We start from the raw sequence: 17,740 nt of genomic DNA, 5'->3' as shown, positions 1-17,740 counted from the left end.
AATGACAACTTCCTGGGTGCCCTGCAGCTCTGCGCCCCAACCACTGCCTTTCTGGCCCCTGCAGAACACGCATACTGCTGTCTCTACAGTAACCCCGCTTTTGCATCCCTGGCATGGGACTAGACAAAGGTTTTATTTCCCCGTCAGGTTCACCTCCACGCCCAACTTTACCCTCCTGCCCTTGGCTGGTGGGGCTCGTGCAAGGGGTGACCGCAGGCCCCAGCAGCCTGGCATGCAAGAGGCCCAGGCCACTGTGTGCTTCCTCATGCCAGGCAGGCAGCTGCCTGCACCCACACGTCCTGGGCCTGGCCTAGGTAGCTCAGTTTATTCTCCCTGCCTGGAACAGGCCGCTGCCCGCACCCACACGTCTTGGGCCTGGCTTGGCCTGGGCAGCTTGGTTTGCTCCCTCCGGCCAGAACAGACGGCTGCCTGCACCCACACGCCTTGGGCCGGGCCTGGGCTGGCCGGTTAGGTTTGCTCCCTCATGCCAGAGCTGGCAGCTGCCTGCTCTCAGACGCCTCGGCGGCACCAATAGCCCTTCCCGGCCCGGTAAACGTCGTGCCCGTAACCCAGGGGCGGGCCGGTGCACCTGGAGCCGCTCCGCGCCAGACGGAGGAGGCTGAGCCTCGCCGGCTGCCGTCCAACGCGACGGACAGCGCCTGCGCAAAAGCTGCTGCCGGCGCGGCGTTGCCCGATAATGGCGCACCGCGCGGGCGGGCGGGCGCTGTCCCTGCTGCGGGGCCGCCTGCGCCTCCCCGGCCCGGCGGCTGCCGGCTGCGCGGGCCGCGGGCAGGCCCGCCTCGGCTCCTCCGGCGCCGCGGTGCAGAGGGCGCCGCAGGCAGCTGGCGCCGAGGAGGCGGGTGAAGGTAGGGGTGGCCGGGCCGGGCCGCGCCGCGCCGCGTTCCCCTCAGGGCCTGCCTGCCGTGTGGGACTGGGACGGGACGGGACGGCACGGCACGGCTGTTTCTCCCGGGGGACGATGAGATCAGGGGAGGGCGTGGGGAGTGGAGTGGCCGCCTGTCGTGTTTGCGGCGGGCGGTTCGGCTCCGGGAGAGGCGTCCCGGGCGTTATGTGCTCCTCGGGCCCCGGCGAGCCCCTGCCGGGGGCCGTGCCGGCGGCAGCGAGGTCGGCCTGTGCTTTCCCGGCCGTAGCGCCAGGGTGCAGTCCAGGAGCCCAGAATCCGCTATCGTTTGTCTAGGGCTTGCCTTATTAAATGTAGATACCTGCTAGAGGTAAATGAAGTGACAGTGGTTATCCTGAGACACCCCCTTAAAAAGACATAGAAAACGTTTGATTGATGCTGTGTCTTTAGTACAAGCCAAGAACTAGTGAGGACTGTCCACTGTTGATGTGCTGTTACTTGGGTGTACAGTGTAACTTCCAGTTAATGCATTTGTGAGCCTGAGGCCTGTGCTTCTGCTCGTGTTTTAGAGCTTGAAAAACATTAAGTAGCAACCTTTTTTTAAGGAGAGGAGAAGATCAGGCTGTATTATTACAGTTTCACAAAACCAACAGTCTTTTGCTGTTCATATTCTTATACTAACAAATGTGCTGCAAATTGGATTAAGGAACAATTCTAGATTTCAGTTAATCATTTTTGTTTTGGTATATAAATTTGATCATTAGTTTCATCTGGTTTGCTGCATGACTACGTGAATGCTTGCATTAGCATCAGCGTGCAGAGGGCAGCATTAGAATATGTATGAACATCATGTGGAGGGTGGGGCTGTTTCTTCCAGCAGCAGTGCTGGTGTGTACCTGTTTAAAATGATTGCGAAACTCTGGCACTAACTGGAAATGTTGTATGGAACAGGGGAAGAAAGCAAAGTGGACTGCCTCTCATGCATTTAAAATGCTTACAACCAACATTTGGATGTGATCATCTGCATCTGTGCTGTGCTCGGACTGTGCAAATGGCAGCAAAGCCAGGAAGAGATGTCAAAGCACATCTTCTGCTATAGTAACTAGCATGTACAGGTAGTAAATCAGGCAAGAATCACATAGCCGCTCTGGCCTAATGCAGAGAGCTGTTGGAGTGAGAAGATGTGGGCTCATCTCCTGATTGTGTCACTCATCCATGGGACTTGTCCTTTCTGCATCTCAGTCACTTCATACTGCTCTGCCCCCATGTCAAATAGGATATTTATCATCTTCATAAAGTGCTGCTTTGGTCATCTGATGAAAAATGCTATATAAAACTAAGGTATTGAAACACTACTTTGGGTATTTATTTTTTACAAACCTCAATAAGAGGCTTGTAAATTGTGAGAGCTCAATAAACTTGTAAAATAAAAGATTTTTTTAAAACAATAACAAATACTAACAAGTGTCGTGAGATGATAGTTAAGATTTTCTTGAGGCCACAATATCCTGTGGGTTCCTGAAAATCAAAAGCATAGAATAAAGAGCTCTCCATTGAATCTGTAGCAGATAGTAGCTGCAGGGAAATAACTGTGTGTTCTCGAGCTTCTCAGTCTGAATTACTGGCAACATTATCAGGTAGCAGTTTCACAGGCTCTGGTAATGTCATGTGATCAATGGATAAGATTGAGAGTTATGCAGGGAAGTCATCATGATTTCAAATCTGAGATGGGGCCCCTTTGCCTGTCTGCAATCAAGGAAAAAGTTTCTGTGTTTCTGGATGTTCCAGCATGTCTCATTTCCATGTTGATTCTGTAGGCTGTCAGCAGCAATACAGATTGCCAGTAGTGTGGTGAGATATGACTGATCTGTGGGTTTATTGTAGTAGAGTAGATGAAAGTATAGTATTAAATGACAATTTTGAGTAGGAGTTTACTGTAAAAGAAGGTGATGAGCTGTAAAAATAAGCAAGTGTTGAATTGTTCCGAAGGTAAAAGTGCTGGTTTTGTGGTAACTGAGAGAGATTATCTTTTCTGTACAGCTTGCCAAAGGTCTAGCTTTGCCTCATACCCTAGCTGGTATTTCCAGACTTGTATGTAGAGTCCAACTGTGTGTGATGAGTTTTTTTGATGGTGAACAGCATATCAAAGAAGAGCAAAGATTCCATGTATCATCAAGCTTCCTGCAGCATGAAGGGAAGTTAGTATTGTTTTCTTCCTACATTTCCTATTCCTTATTCTTACAAATGTATGCATTTGTGGAAGAAATACGCTTATGTTTGTGTCTTTCATTCGTTCTTGATTGCTTTCTGTTTTGCTGTGACCCTTTTAGAGAGCCAGGGCAAACCTTTGTTCAGTTGTTCCATCCCAAAGGAGGAGAGTAAGTGTACTAAAATAAGTTTTAAATCTTTTTGTTTATATAGAAAAATGTTGATGCTTGTTTCTTCTCACAGATGCTGAAGTCAATATCAGAAAGAAGACATTCACTGAGGTTCAAACAGAACGATCGGAGCAAGCAGAACGGACTATTTTAATTAAGTGCCCGCCAAAACTTAATGAAAAAAAATTATTGCAGTATTTATCCAGTCATGGAAAGATTAACAGTCACTTCTTTTTTGAAAATCGTGTAAGTAATTAACAATGTAAACTAAAATCTAGACTTAGACAAAAAGAAATACTAGCATTTGGTCAAGGCCTCATACATGTAAATTAAACAAATTATATACAATTAATACATTAAATTAGTTTTTATCTTTGTTAATGTTTATAAGTTGCTGAGCAACAGGTTTGTATTCATAAGTCAGCTAAGCGACGCCTTCTCTGAGGGGTAGGTAGCAGCTTGTTTTGCACTTAATCTTTGAAACTTCTACGTAGCACTGTTCGTTGTTCTAACAGTAGAGCTTACTTTTTTTGTGTGCTTCTTGAGCATTACAGTTGTGAAGATAAATAGATTTTAGAACTTTTATGTTTAGTGCTTGCTGCCAAGAATAACATATCTTAAATATTTTTGACCTGTTGTGAAAAAGTGTCTAAAAATTGTTGAGGTACAGAACCTAGCATTCAGCTTCAGGACTGTTGTATTAAACTGTCTCACTACTCCCAGGAACATCTGAATAATACCAGTACAATCAGTTCAAGGCTTGTATGCGTTCATCTAACCCTGTCTATTTCCATTCTTAATGTTTTAGGGTATCCATGCTTTAATAGAATTTTCTGAAAAGGACAGTATAACCTCATTACAGGATGCTATTGGAATCCCAAGTGCTGCAGAGCATCACGTTGTCCCATTTAAATCTAGACTTTTTACTTTCATGCTGAAAAACCCAGTGAGTCAAGCTGCTGAAGAGACACCAGTTCACCTCTCTCCTCAGTCTCACATTCCAGTGAAAGAGCTTATTCAAAAGCTTTGTCATGCTGAGAATGTAAGTATAGGTTTCTAGATCTCTCTCAGTTAAAAATGAACCATGTCTATTTCAGATTTGCAAGTGGTCATTTGCAACTTATAAAGCAATTTATTGCTATTAAAATAAAAAAAGTAACCCCCATTAGAATTTTGTGTGAATGGTTCTCCTACAGTGAAACAAATAGACAAAATTAGTCATTTCAATTGTCAAAATCATTTTTTCCCTATGAAATAAACCAGTTTGAGATTTAAAAAAAATATATTTTAATTGCAATGATATTAAGTAGATGAAATATGTGTTAACAGATAGAAGATGGGTCATTGTATTTTTACAATGTTCATTTTCTTAACTAGTTAAGCAGTCAGATGTACATTCTACTGAACGAGTATCAGCTTACAGAAGAAAATATCAAGCTCCGATTTCTGGCCTGTTCTCTGGTTCGGGATTTCGCACGTGCATATTTTCCAGACAGCACGGTAAAGCCATTTGGCTCTTCAGTCAACACCTTTGGCAAATTGGGATGTGATGTGGACATGTTTCTGGACTTCCATGATATACAAAAGCATGCTACAAAAATGGTAAGATTATGCTGTGTATCTTCAATCTGTTGGATTTCTTCAACAGAGCAACTCATTTGCTGTTTCACACACAGGAATCAGTTTATTTATACTTAGGTTTTACATGAGTTCATACTATAGACTGTGAACAAGTTTACTTGAATGTTTGGACTTGAAGGCTTTCAAAAGCTGGATGTGACATGAAAGAGATCTTCCTTGCAATAGGAAGAAAATTATTCGGTGTTTACGTGGACTTTGTACTGTCAAGGTGAATTTCACTGTGGAAAATAACCCCTCATCCTCTGAAATGGATTCAGCAATGTCATACTTTCGCATCCTGCTCTTGGGTTTTCTTCTCTGGAGCTGCTGGGCTTCATCCATGCTTTTTAAAAGCTTGGCTTTGATTTTTAGGGTCCCCCGTGTTCTGAAGCATAATAATTTTGTGCATGTGTGTGTACATGTGCATTTTCAGAGGGTTGTCCGGTTCTTTTCCTTTGTTTAAAGAGCTGACTTCATGCTATAGAAAAGTTACTGAATTATGTACATAAGAGTGTGTGGAGGTATGGAAGTTTAAGACCTCCTGGCATAGTTTTGGTGAATAGTTGCAGGAGGCACACATGTTCATGTTTGGTGTCTGTCCAGAGAAGATTACCATGTTAACAGCACTTGATTTTCATTGTGAAGGGAATTAGTTGGCTTACTCCTGAAAGGAACCTGAGGGTAAGCTGGTATATGTGAACTGTAGATGTTTTAGGGACCGGGACCCAGGAGCAAAAAAGGAACTGAGCCATATCAATTATGCAGGTATTTCAGTTGTCAGACTTTCATAAGATACTTCATAATTATTTGAATACCTCATTGATAATATAACAGTGAGCACCAAGACAAGTGGTGATTACTAAGCAAGCGTAGAGGCTTGAAACTGAAATACACGCACTTGAATTTGCTGACCAAAGTACAGAATTTGCATCAATACCTCGAGAAGCTGGAGGATTACAAGACTTCCAGGAAGCAATAATCAATGAACAGTATTGCCTTTTTCAGTGCATATACTAAATTTCATCTTAGTCATGTCTTAACCCATACTATGATTCGGAAATCTTCACTATGTAACCAAGTTCACATGTTTAGTGTTGGGATTTGGGCAGCTTCAAATCATGATGGTTATTTAGAGTAGATTGTGTCTCAGTCCTTGTATGTGTAGACATAAAGAATGGGTAAGGACTAGACAAGGCATTTTTGGAAGGCTGCTGCTCTTGCTGCTGTTTTTTGACTGTGGACAGTGTAAATGTCCTTTTGGATTGGAGAATGAAATATGAAAGAGAGATGAGAATCAGGATAGGAAGAAGGGAAGGGAAAGCTGGATCAGAAGTGCCCCATGGAGAAGCTGGGATTCTTCATGGATTCTGAATGGGTAATTAAGTAAGTGATTCTGGCCTTTTGAAAACTTTTCTTTTTATTTGTATGGTGACAGATAGTTTGGGGAAAACTAGCTTTGTTTTCCTTAACAAAAAAAAAAAATTGACTTAAGCTTTTGAGGATTAAAAATTCGCTCAGCTTTAATGTGCAATTTGTGTATTGCCATGTACTTTATTTTTAAAAAAATATCCCTCAGTATTATTGCAGTGATCAAACACAATGAAAGCAACTATGTCACCTGAAAAGTAGGATCATCATGCATGTGTGGGAAGTGTTAAAATCTAGAAACCCTTTACATTTAAACAGTAAAGTTGCCCCTTAAATTTTGAGGGAAAAATCTTTCAAGTATAAAATGCCTGTTTTCAAAGCACGTTTTTTAACTAGCTGTTTTCTTTAGTATTCATCCTCTGTAGAAATAGAAGTTCTATTGTGAACTTTTAGAGTTATTCGATGATGGACAGAGTTGCTAGCAGTTGTGATTACTTGTGGACTGTTGACAGACTTACTACTACAGGGGTGCTGCAGCTCTTCAAGAACTGCTCCAGCCTGGGTCCTTCCCACAGGGTACAATCCTTCAAGAACGGACCGCTCCAGCATGGTTCCCCATGGGGTCACAGGTCCTGCCAGAAAACCTGCTCTTGCATGGGCTTCTCTCCACGGCCTGCAGCTCCTGCCAGGAGCCTGTTCCTGCACGGGCTCTCCACAGGCTGCAGCTTCCTTCAGGGCATATGCGACTGTTCTGGCGTGGGTCTCTCCATGGGCTGCAGGGTGGATATCTGCTCCGCTGTGGACCTCCATGGGCTGCAGGACAACATGCATCACCATCTTCTTCTAGGGAATCTCTGCTCCGGTGCGTGGAGCACCTCCTCCCCCTCCTTCTTCACTGACCTTGGTATCTGCAGGGTTGTTTCTCTGACGTTTTTCCCCGCTTCTCTCCCCCAGCTGCTGCACAGCATTTTTTACCCTTTCTTAAATATGTTATCACAGAGGTGCCACAAGCATTGCTGATGGGCTCAGCTTTGGCCAGCAGCAGGTCTGTCTTGGAGCCGGCTGCAACTGGCTCTGTCCAACATGAGGAGCAGCTTCTGGTGTCTTCTCACAGAAGCGACCCCTGCAGCCCCCCCACTACCAAAACCTTGCCATGTAAACCCAGTACAGTAGGAAAATAAGATATTGGATATATCTCCTGTAATAGGCAACAAACAATACTTCATAGGAAGGCAAAAGTCTCATATAGTTGGCAATACGATTTACAGAGATAATGATATTCTCCTTGGCAAACTGTGTTACTGGTATACATAAGTTGGACTGTCTTGGAACTAGTGAAGACAGGGGGAGTTAGCTTTAGTTATAAGATGGTATAGCAGCAGTGGAAGGAGTATCTTCTGACTTCTGCACTATTGCAGCCTTTCAGGAGGTACCAGCAGTGGAGGAGGACCAGGCATTTCAGCACCTATTTACATTAAATAATATTTTTTGAGTCTTACGGCAGACCGATTACTGACTGCGGATTAAAAAAGCAGCAAAAGTGGGAGCATCCTTTACCAAGAGTGCATTATCAATACAGTGTTTGACCACAGATACGGCATTTTTAACATGGGGGCAGTTTGGGAGATCAGTGAATGTGATATTTCTAGAGTAACAGTTTTTGCCTTAAAACAGTTACGTTTCTTGCTGAGGGTACTACATCAGTTTACCCCAAAGTAGTAGTTTACTTTATCTACATTTGCTATATTGAGCAACGTGGCAAGAATAGAGGGAGAACCACAGGGTTGGAGCAAGTGTATCAGTACTTGATTACCCCCAGCTGGCACCAAAGCTGTATATGAAGGTCCTATCAATTATTAGGAGCATCTGTTTTATCATTACAAAAAAAGTCTTCATCCAGCTTCTGAGAGATACTGAGCTGCTCTCTGGGAAGGCACATTGTGATTTTTGTCAGAAACATAAAGGTCTGAACACCAGCACACCTACATGTTGGCCAAGTCCCTATCTTTTTCTTTCCTGTTACCTACCTCAATGTTGATAGCTATAGGCTCCTTTCAGTTAGAGCCAGCCCTGCTGTAGCATGCAGTTACACAGCCAAATGGGATTAGGGGCCTCTGTCCTGGTATGTTTGAACACAGGTGCTGGCTGGAGAATGGTTGGCAAGAGGAGAGCAGAACAGTCACCTCAGTGATTGCCAGAGCAACTCAGAAATTCAGCACCTTTGTGTGAAAGGTTGCAAGGTCCGTAACTTCTGAATTGTTTTACCTGTCTGTGAGTGCATGTTTTCTTTGCACTAATGGGGTGACAACAAAAGTAACCTCCTCTGTTTTTGTCTCAGAAGACTAGTTAGGTCACGGTGTAATGCTGTTTGTATAGTATACGTTCACCCTTGACACGTTCCAAGAGGGAGGATAAGTCAGTGTCAAGTATTGGATTAGGAAGCAAAATTAGCTGAGGCTTAAAAACTTAGAAAGATTATAAAGAGAACAGAGATTTCATCGGTATGAAGTTATTTCATTGAGGTATGAACTACAAATATGACAATTCAAAATACAAAGACCTATAGGAAAATTCATGTCTGATGTTGTCAGAATACATCCCCATGGGTTTTTTTTATTTGTCAGAAAAACTGTATTTGATGTGATTATTTTAAGTTTTACAGAAGCTTATCTTCATTTTTGAAGGATTAAGTAATTTGCATGGTAAAAGTTTTTAGATTTTTTAAATGAAAAAGACATTTTCCTTTACACTGCTACTCGATTCACTAATAACACATTGTTTGAGGATTTGAAATGGAATTACTGATGGTTTGAAATTAATGGTGGTTTGGTTGTATTTTGCCCCTCTTTAATTGTATGTTCCTCTTTTCAGTCAGAGCATATATACTCTCTTGAGAATTCCAGAATTACTTGTTTTAGGCAATAGTGAGATGTAGTAGTATTATACCCTCATCTGAACAAGTAACTGTACAGTAAGTTGATCAGTATTAACCTGGAAAAATTGAATCACTGAAAAAGAATATAAAAGAGAAAGCAATATGTTTTTACCTTTTTTAAGTTCTGTGGGCTGCTTTGAACAATTCTTGTCTTTCAATCTCTAATTGTACAAACTCCTTTGCAAATTGTTGTAGTCTTTCAGAAGTATTCTTAAATGTCTCTTTGGTTCCAGAACTAACAGTTTACTTTAAAAATTCTGTGTTAGAAAAAAGGTCCCTTTGAAATGGAATATCAGATGAAAAGATTACCGTCTGAAAGATTAGCAACTCAGAAAATTCTTTCTGTGATTGGTGATTGCCTTGATAATTTTGGTCCTGGATGTGTGAGCATACAGAAGATACTCAATGCTCGCTGCCCACTGGTGAAATTTTCCCATCAACCAACAGGATTCCAGTGTGATCTGTCAGTGAGCAACAGGTGAGACCTGGTTTTAAAAAGTTTAGGAAGAATACTAACGTACCTACGTTCTGAAAACCTGTAACGAAAACTGTTTAGTCTACTGCTTTCTGTGTTCTTAACAAATGTGAATGTTGGCTCTGAAAGTGAAAAGGATATTTTTGACTTCTAGAAATTAGGTTTTAATGTGTTTAAGATATCATTCTCCAGCATAGGAAATACTTGCTAGCTGAAACTGAAGACTTGAAAGCCACTCTATACAATAAGGTTGGCTTATAAGAAATTGAAAGAAGGCAATGCTCATTAGTCATTACTTCCCTTCATGTATATGGGTATATGCACAGCCTTCTTTTGATTGCTTTTCAGATTAAGCAGCTCTATTGTGTTAATTTTCAGTGATTGGGCTTCTAGTTATTTTGGTGTTCCTTTTTTCTTCTTAAGGGCCTGCATATACTTGTTTGCTAGCAAGGTATCTTGTATGCTGAATTAACTCACTGCATCAGAAAACAGAGTCTGAATTGTTACTGTCATTTAGGACCTTTCACAGCAGTCCCCAATAGAGGGAGCAAGCTTCTTAGGAATACCTCTGTTTGCATCTATTTTTCCTCTTCCAGCTTGCTCTCATTTGGTTGATAGTAAAGCATATAATTTGTTTTGCTGCCACTTATTTTATTAAGAAATACCCGCCTTAATCCAGTATCCATCCGTAGCCCTGGCGTAAGGGTACATAATCAAAAATGAGTTACTAACCCTTTTCATTGTTGTTAGGGAATAGTAAAATATGAGTGATTATCTTTCAGAATACTTTTGATACGACTTGCAGTGCAGATTTTGTGATTTATCTACATCAGATATAATCAGATACTAGACTGAATTTTTTTAATTACCCAAAGTTCTGTTTCAGAATATGCAGGAGGTGTAAGACATTTGCTCCGTACTGCCTTAACAATAAAATTACTTTAATATATGCAGCCGCAGTGAAAGTCAGCATGCAGTTCTGTGAAAACTTCCTTGTAATTCTCTGCCGATGGTTTGGCTGGTTGGGACTGTGTGTATTGTCTTGTTATCATTCGGAGTAATAAAAAACCTCTGTGGACACAAGGAGCACTTCACAGCTGAAATTCTAGAAGTCTAGGTGTTACAAAACTTTGACATGGTAAACTTCCCCAAAATGCCATGGTGGATTTTTAGAAGAATTCAGTGCAAGATTGAGAGTAAAAAGTCCTGCAGCTGTAGTTCAACAAGGACTTTAGACTAAAACTGACCCCAGCGTAAGTTTTGCTCTCGCATCATGCTTCCATTTTTTCTTCTGATTTTTCTTGCCCTCCCATTTATACATCACACGAATGTTTGTATGACCATATGATGAAGCAGATCAAAAACTGATCCGTCTGAAAACCTTTATCCTTCCAGAATAGTTGTTTTTTCAGTAGGACCAAACATTAGTCATTTGAAAATTACCAGGTTTCACTGTGTCTCTGCACTTCACGTATTTTTCAGTGCATTATTTTACTACTTTTTAGATTAAAGTTGTAAAAGAAGTTCCAGTTGTACTTCATTATATATTAGGATAGAGACACTATCTAATGTACCTCAAAGGCAATTGTGGCTAAATTATTTTTTTCACCTTGATTCTGCATAGTTTCACTCCTGAGTACTTGATGGTGTTTTTTTGATTTGTTGTTTTTTTTTTTTTCCTCCCACTGTGATGTGGAACAAGGAAACAGGAAACAGTACAAATGCAGTATTATTATTTACCTATAACTGTATCCTTCTTACTATGAAAAACTACCAGGTATTTAATCCTGGACAACTTCAGGCATTCTATTCTATTTTTTTAAATGGATAAAAGTTAAATACTGAGAGAGTGGTGAGACACTGGAATAAGCTGCCCAGGGAAGTGGTGGAGTCACCCTCACTGGAGATGTTCAAGGAACGTGTGGACGAGGCATTGTGGGACACGGTTTAATGGGCATGGTGGTGTTAGTTGGTGGTTGGACTTGATGATCTTACAGGTCTTTTCCAACCTTAGTGATTCTGTGATTCTGTGATTCTGTAAATGTTCTTTTTAATGGATACCCTCTTCCATTGTAACTGATGCTCTAGGGCTGAACAACAAACACTTCATCTGGTACTTCACAATTCTCTCATTATTTACATGTCTCTTACTTTTCATTTCTTCTTCAGCATTGCTATAAAAAGTTCAGAACTCTTGTATATCTATGGCTGTCTTGATTCCCGTGTAAGAGCGCTAGTGTTCACTGTACGATGTTGGGCCCGTGTTCATGGACTTACAAATAGTGTTCCTGGTACCTGGATTACAAACTTCTCTCTAACCATGATGATCATGTTTTTTCTGCAAAAGAGGTCACCACCTATCATTCCAACACTAGACGAACTTAAAAACCTGGCAGGTAAGGACAGCTGTTTCTGTGTTTATTGAAGTGACTTTCACATTTTTTCTCTCTAAAGTGATGAATAAACCCAAGCAACTTCTTTATGCTCTCAAATACTAATGCATATTATGTGTACTTTAAGATTGAGGGAATATACAAGTTTTACTTGTATTTTTTGGTGAAAATAATGCATTTTTAAAGGGAAAATAAATCAATTTTCAATACAATACTAAATTCTATTTAGAGGGGTTAGGCTTGTTCTATACCTGAGATAATTAAAAGTCTTACTTGCTCAATGCTCCCATGCTGGCTGTTTTTTGTGTATTTTGTATTTTGTTTTTTAGAAGACTTGTAGGGTCTCAAATGTCTCTGCAGTTATTAAGGATTTTGTGCAGATTGATGTGATGTGTATTGTTTTATAGATACCAAATGTTTAAAAGAAAGGCTATATTTTTTCCTCACAATTTGTAATATCCTTGAGATTGTTCAGGCCATCTGCAAATAATTCTTGTATCTTCACAAGCAAGCTGTTCTGGCTGTTTCATACATAGCTTTCAGGGTGTATTATCTTCAGTAAATCTAGTGAAAGCATAGAGAATGACACCCCAAGTTCTTGACTCCTCACTGATGCCTTCTGCTTATTGACATGCTCCCTTGGAAGCTTTGAGTGCTTTGACTGGAGAAAAAGGTCTGTGTTCAGTTGCTTTAAAATCAGTTTAAGCATTTCCATCAGAATTCTATAGAATTTCTGTACATAAAACACCTGTCCTGAAATTTTAGAACAATATTCCTAATTCTTTTTAAGTTTTTCAGAAAAAAAAGGTGGACGCTTTTTGGGTTTGATTTTTTTTTTTTTTTTTTTTAAATCCTCACATAGGTATTAACCTCAGAGATTTGTGCTGTTTGTGTATAATAAAGCTTTGTATGCAGAGATATTAGGTTTGTTACTTAAAAGAAGTAACTTCAGAGATACAAAGATGTCATATACCTTATTCCTGTAGGCTTTTGAAAATATGCCATTTACTCATTTTCCTTTGCCTGTTCATAGACTTTTTTGTTTTAAATCTTTAACCACTTAAGTTAACTCTTAACCTAAAAGTTCACTTGTGAACTCCTAAATTGATTCACTTTATATAATAGCATTCATTGAATTCAGTCATGTCTGTTACCTGAATTTTATTAAATACAATGGCATTTATTGTTTATCAATTCAAAATATGCCTGCCATTTTTGTTTCAGATGAAAATGACAAGCACGTAATTGGAGGATATGATTGCTCATTTGTTAGTGATTTAAGCAAGATTAAACCTACAAAAAATACAGAAACACTTGGTAGGTAAATATTCATCCACTTTTTTAGTTTTTATATAAGCATATTGAAAATAAACTTTTCCTTAATGTTACTGATGGCTGTTGTTTTTCTTTGCCGCAGATGTATTGTTGGGTGACTTTTTTGAATATTTTGGAAACTTTGATTTCAGAAGGAATTCCATAAATCTTCGAAAGGTAAATGAATTTTAATCTCTCATCATTATCAATTGAATTTATCTGTCTACCGTTTGACCAGCTACATATGCTAAGCAACAATTTGTCATTTTTAATTGTATATACAAAGTACATTTAAATTGATTATATCCAGAAACTGAGTCCTTTCTGTGAAGGAAGAGAGTTTTCCTCTCGGAGCCTAATTACTTAACAGCACCGTTAAGAACATTCACAGTGTCATTACTTGGAGGTGTTGGAAAGCACAAACTCTGATGCTAAGCCTGTATGATTTTTCTTGAAAACCCTGTAATAAAAGTGGCAGTTTTAAAAAGTAGAAGCTATGTTGCTTCTGTGAGACAAAAACTTTTAAAATGTCATGATGTATATCATAGCAAAAGTCTATGACAAACCCTGTACGCCAACAGGCTTTGCATTTAAAGTTGGGAATCCAGACCCAAACAGTGTCTGCATTAAAACTTACAACTGAGTTCTGAAACTTTGCTTTTGGCACTTGAGTTTCCTACTGCAGTTTGTATCAGCCTACAGTAAGCGTACTTACAACTCGGTAAGCATGACAGATAACCCGATCATTCTGTGCTTGCCAAGAGGTCTGGACTATCACTTTGGTTTACTTTGTACGTTTAAGTCATGCTATTTATTGATATATGTGTGTGTGTGCAAGTATAATAGAAATATATATATAAATGTAACTAACTTAAATTGCATCTGTTCCTGCTGGGCTGCTTACAGAATGGGGATTTCAGTGCCATGTTGCTGTGTGGACACTCTTGTTTATGTTCTGTTTCCTACTTGGGCACTGTGGATTACTGGCATAAGAGCTCTTTTTGCTGCTGTACGTTGATCCTAGAAACTGATTCATTAAGCTGGAGAACTTTTGTTTGCCATTAAGCCTTAAAAAAGGCAAGCAAAAATGTACACATGTTGGAGCCTGAGCTAGTCAGGGGAGATGTCTGTGCTGCTGATGTTTTTCTGTTTAACTAGTCAGTCCTTTTGGCCCTGGGGCAAGCGTGTGTAGTATGTACGTGGACACTTCCTGGACTAGCATTAGCTGGCAGGCTCCTGCTAGAGCTTGCGGTGGAAGGCTTGCAGAGGTTCTGTAATACGGAGCGGGTCAGCTAAGGAGCACTGATAAGCACTGAGATGGAAGTGCATTTAAATAGCAAACTACACAGTTGTCAACAACTTATATTGTACTACACCAAGTGCCCAAAAGTGGACCATGACCCGAATAGTTCTGTACTTAAAAGACAGACTGAACTGGGAGGAATTTCAGCCAAGGCAGTAATCCTGTTTTGTTACACTAGCTCTTAATGAGCATTGTGAGAGGAATGGTTTGAACAGTTTTAAGTGCTTGTAGTTTATCAGACTGGGCTATACAGGTTAACATGACATGCTCATGCTACCCATACACAAATGGAGGTAAGAGTAGGAGGTTGCAGTGAATGAGTTCTGAAGTTTGTGGAAAAGCAAGTGGAAGAGTGGCCAAAAAGACAGGCTAAACTGTAGTTGTGTGTTCCCTGCCTTGAAGGAAATGTCAGCTGAATGTGACAAGGAAAACCATCACTAAGAGGATTCAGAGAACAGGAGTCAGACAGTCAGGTTGACAGGAAAATTAACTTGATTAATAATGGTTTTGTTTTTTTTTTTTCCCCCAAAAGTTCTCTACTAGGTCAAAATACTTTTACTCTTAATGTAATAAGTGATTTGTTACTTGCTCAGCCTCTAACATATATATGCAACTTTGGCTTTTTCTTTACACTGTCTGCAGGGAAAGGAAGTAAATAAACCTGAGTCGTCTCCTCTTTATATCTGGAATCCCTTTGAACAAGACCTTAATATCAGCAAGAATGTTAATCAGCCACAGCTGGAGAAATTTGTAGCTATGGCCAGAGAAAGTGCCTGGATTTTACAGAAGGAAGATAAAACTCAGCGAGTGATCAATAAAGAGCCTTGGGGACTGGCAGCCCTACTGATACCATTTGGAAAAAGTAATCCCAGCAAGGTGAAGAATAGGATGAAAGGAATAGGAAGTGAAACAATCAGAAGCCTTTTGGACTCTTTAAAGTTAAATAATGCAAACAGTCTACAAAAAGCAGTGGGAAAGTGACTTTCAGCACAGAAACACGGTAGCTGATATTCTGTTTTAGGAATTGAATGTGACATATAGTCTGAAGAACATTACTTTTAATATTTCTGGTATGGTGAAATGGAGAGTCAAATGACCTCTGTTTTCCATCATGATGCTTTTTGTACAGGTCTGCTTTATTTCTGTATATTTTTCTCCTCCTTACTCTTCACTTTTCCATCTGTTTTATGAATCAAGAGCATTCAAATGCAAGTTTTACAGATACATTTTGGAAGTAGCCTTCTGTTGGGCAACTCTTTAAAAAAAATGAAAAAGACTGACAGGAGCAGCATGGGAAAAAGCCTTTTGGAATTCTGTTGGCTAACATACAAATGATAGGCTAACTAAAAGCTCAAGAAACAACCACCTTTCCATGAAACCACAGTTTAAAAGAAGATGAATGTTAGAACCATTGCTTCCATTCCAGTCATGTCCTGGAAGCCAGTAAAACCAAAATGCATGTATCTATTTTTGCAATTGTTTTCCATTCATGTAGATAGTGCCAAGACAAAATAAAGATAATGGAATTAGATAGTAGGGTTTGCAGTTTCGTAAAGCATTGCTCTCCAAAGGTAGTGTAACTATTTTGTGTTGGAAAAGTGGTTTTGCTCTTGTGTTTCCCACCTGATCTCAAATTTCTTCAGTCAACTCTTTTGTTTTCTGTACCCATAGGACTGGTTCCCACCCACACTTGTATGTATATACACTCATTTTTCTCATTTTGCCTTCAACTTCACTTTAAACCTGTATTTCAGGTTCAGGCAGGGGCTTTCGCATGCCCTTCTTGCCTCCTCACTCTCCTCAAAGTTGCTGCTTACTAGGCGACACCAAAGCCGCCTTCTAACTGTCTGTTGCAGAGGGATCTGTCCCTTGCAGAGATCCATAGAGAACCATATATTATGCTGGAGTCCTGTTCCCAGTCTTGCCTTGTTTTTCAGATACTCAGCAGAATGGTGACTGTCCCCCTTCCAGATCAGCTGGGCCACTGAGTCAACGCTTCTCATTGTCTTAAAGCATTGAGTTCTCTGTCCATCTGCCACGAAAGAAAGTGTTTTCAGAGGAAGGGGGAGAGGGGAGGGAAGGAAGTCAGAAAGGGAAATGGAGGGCAGGGAAATGGAGGGCAGGCAAATGTCAGATTTTCCAGGTACATTTGTGAGTATTCTATCTGTCCAGTTTGAGAGCTGCTCGTGCATTAAAACTAAATGGCAACGGTGATAACTCTACAGACTGTTGTCTTTATTCTTAACAGAAATTCTGTACAAGAAATTACTGTAACTCAGAGATTATCATACAAATGCAACATTGATGTTTATGATTACTGTTTCATTTTCAGTTATTTTTTTAGATGCTTTAATGTTGCAGTGGTATATGATTTTGTGGAGACTTTCTTTCTAATGGTGTAGTCTGAACAGTTAAAAAGTGTGTTTTCTCTTTTCGCTGAGGTATTATTTGTTGGAAATACTGTGGGCGGTAATGCATACTTCCAAAGTACTTGTAAAAACTGGGCAAGGAAAAGTACTTTCCAGCAGCTGACAGACTAAAGGGTTAGACCTTGAGTGCAGGAAGACCCTGTTACAGATCAATTGCATATTAGTTTATCATGAGTTTAAAATAATACTCATATGTCCATTTCTGATTCATGAATGTTTTCTTGAGTAATGACTCACATAGTCATTATCTTGGTCACAGGAATTAATTCTCATATTAACTTCTTCAAGATTGAGCCTTGAATTTCAAACTTAGTTTTCTACCTAAATCCTGGTGCTAGTGTGTGAACTTCCTTTTGGAGGCTGGTATGAAGTTTATTGTAACTTGTTATTGATGCTAACCCAAAGCCTTTGATAGTAAGCTTGGCACTGATGCTGTAAGGAGTCTGTGGCTGCCTTAATCTTTACAGAACCTAGAGGTACATTTTCTGCTGTTTGCCCAGCAATATGCTTTGAAGCTTTTTGAAGATTAGGGCAGTACTCAAGTACTTGTGAATTTTCTTTTTTCCAGCTAAACAAAATAGGTAATACTGCAGTGCAGTAATAAGAAAATGGCTTATCAGGGACAGAAGCATACAGCAGAACTGTGGCAGTGTATACCTACTT

At 40.1% G+C, this 17,740-nt stretch overlaps 1 protein-coding gene across 1 annotated transcript; it reads left to right on the top strand.

Annotated features, from left to right (window-relative positions):
- The first annotated feature begins 697 nt into the window (after positions 1-697).
- MTPAP (mitochondrial poly(A) polymerase) lies at positions 698-16,179 on the top strand. Its single transcript, XM_059818766.1, has 9 exons — positions 698-866; positions 3,314-3,486; positions 4,049-4,282; positions 4,618-4,842; positions 9,430-9,641; positions 11,808-12,034; positions 13,256-13,348; positions 13,449-13,522; positions 15,291-16,179. The coding sequence occupies exons 1-9, from the start codon at positions 698-700 to the stop codon at positions 15,627-15,629; spliced, it is 1,746 nt and encodes a 581-aa protein (XP_059674749.1). The 3' UTR covers positions 15,630-16,179.
- The last annotated feature ends 1,561 nt before the right edge of the window (positions 16,180-17,740 follow it).

The sequence above is a fragment of the Gavia stellata genome, chromosome 6, assembly GCF_030936135.1.
Source record: "Gavia stellata isolate bGavSte3 chromosome 6, bGavSte3.hap2, whole genome shotgun sequence".
NCBI lineage: Eukaryota > Metazoa > Chordata > Aves > Gaviiformes > Gaviidae > Gavia > Gavia stellata.
This window is presented reverse-complemented; position numbering and strand designations above follow the sequence as displayed.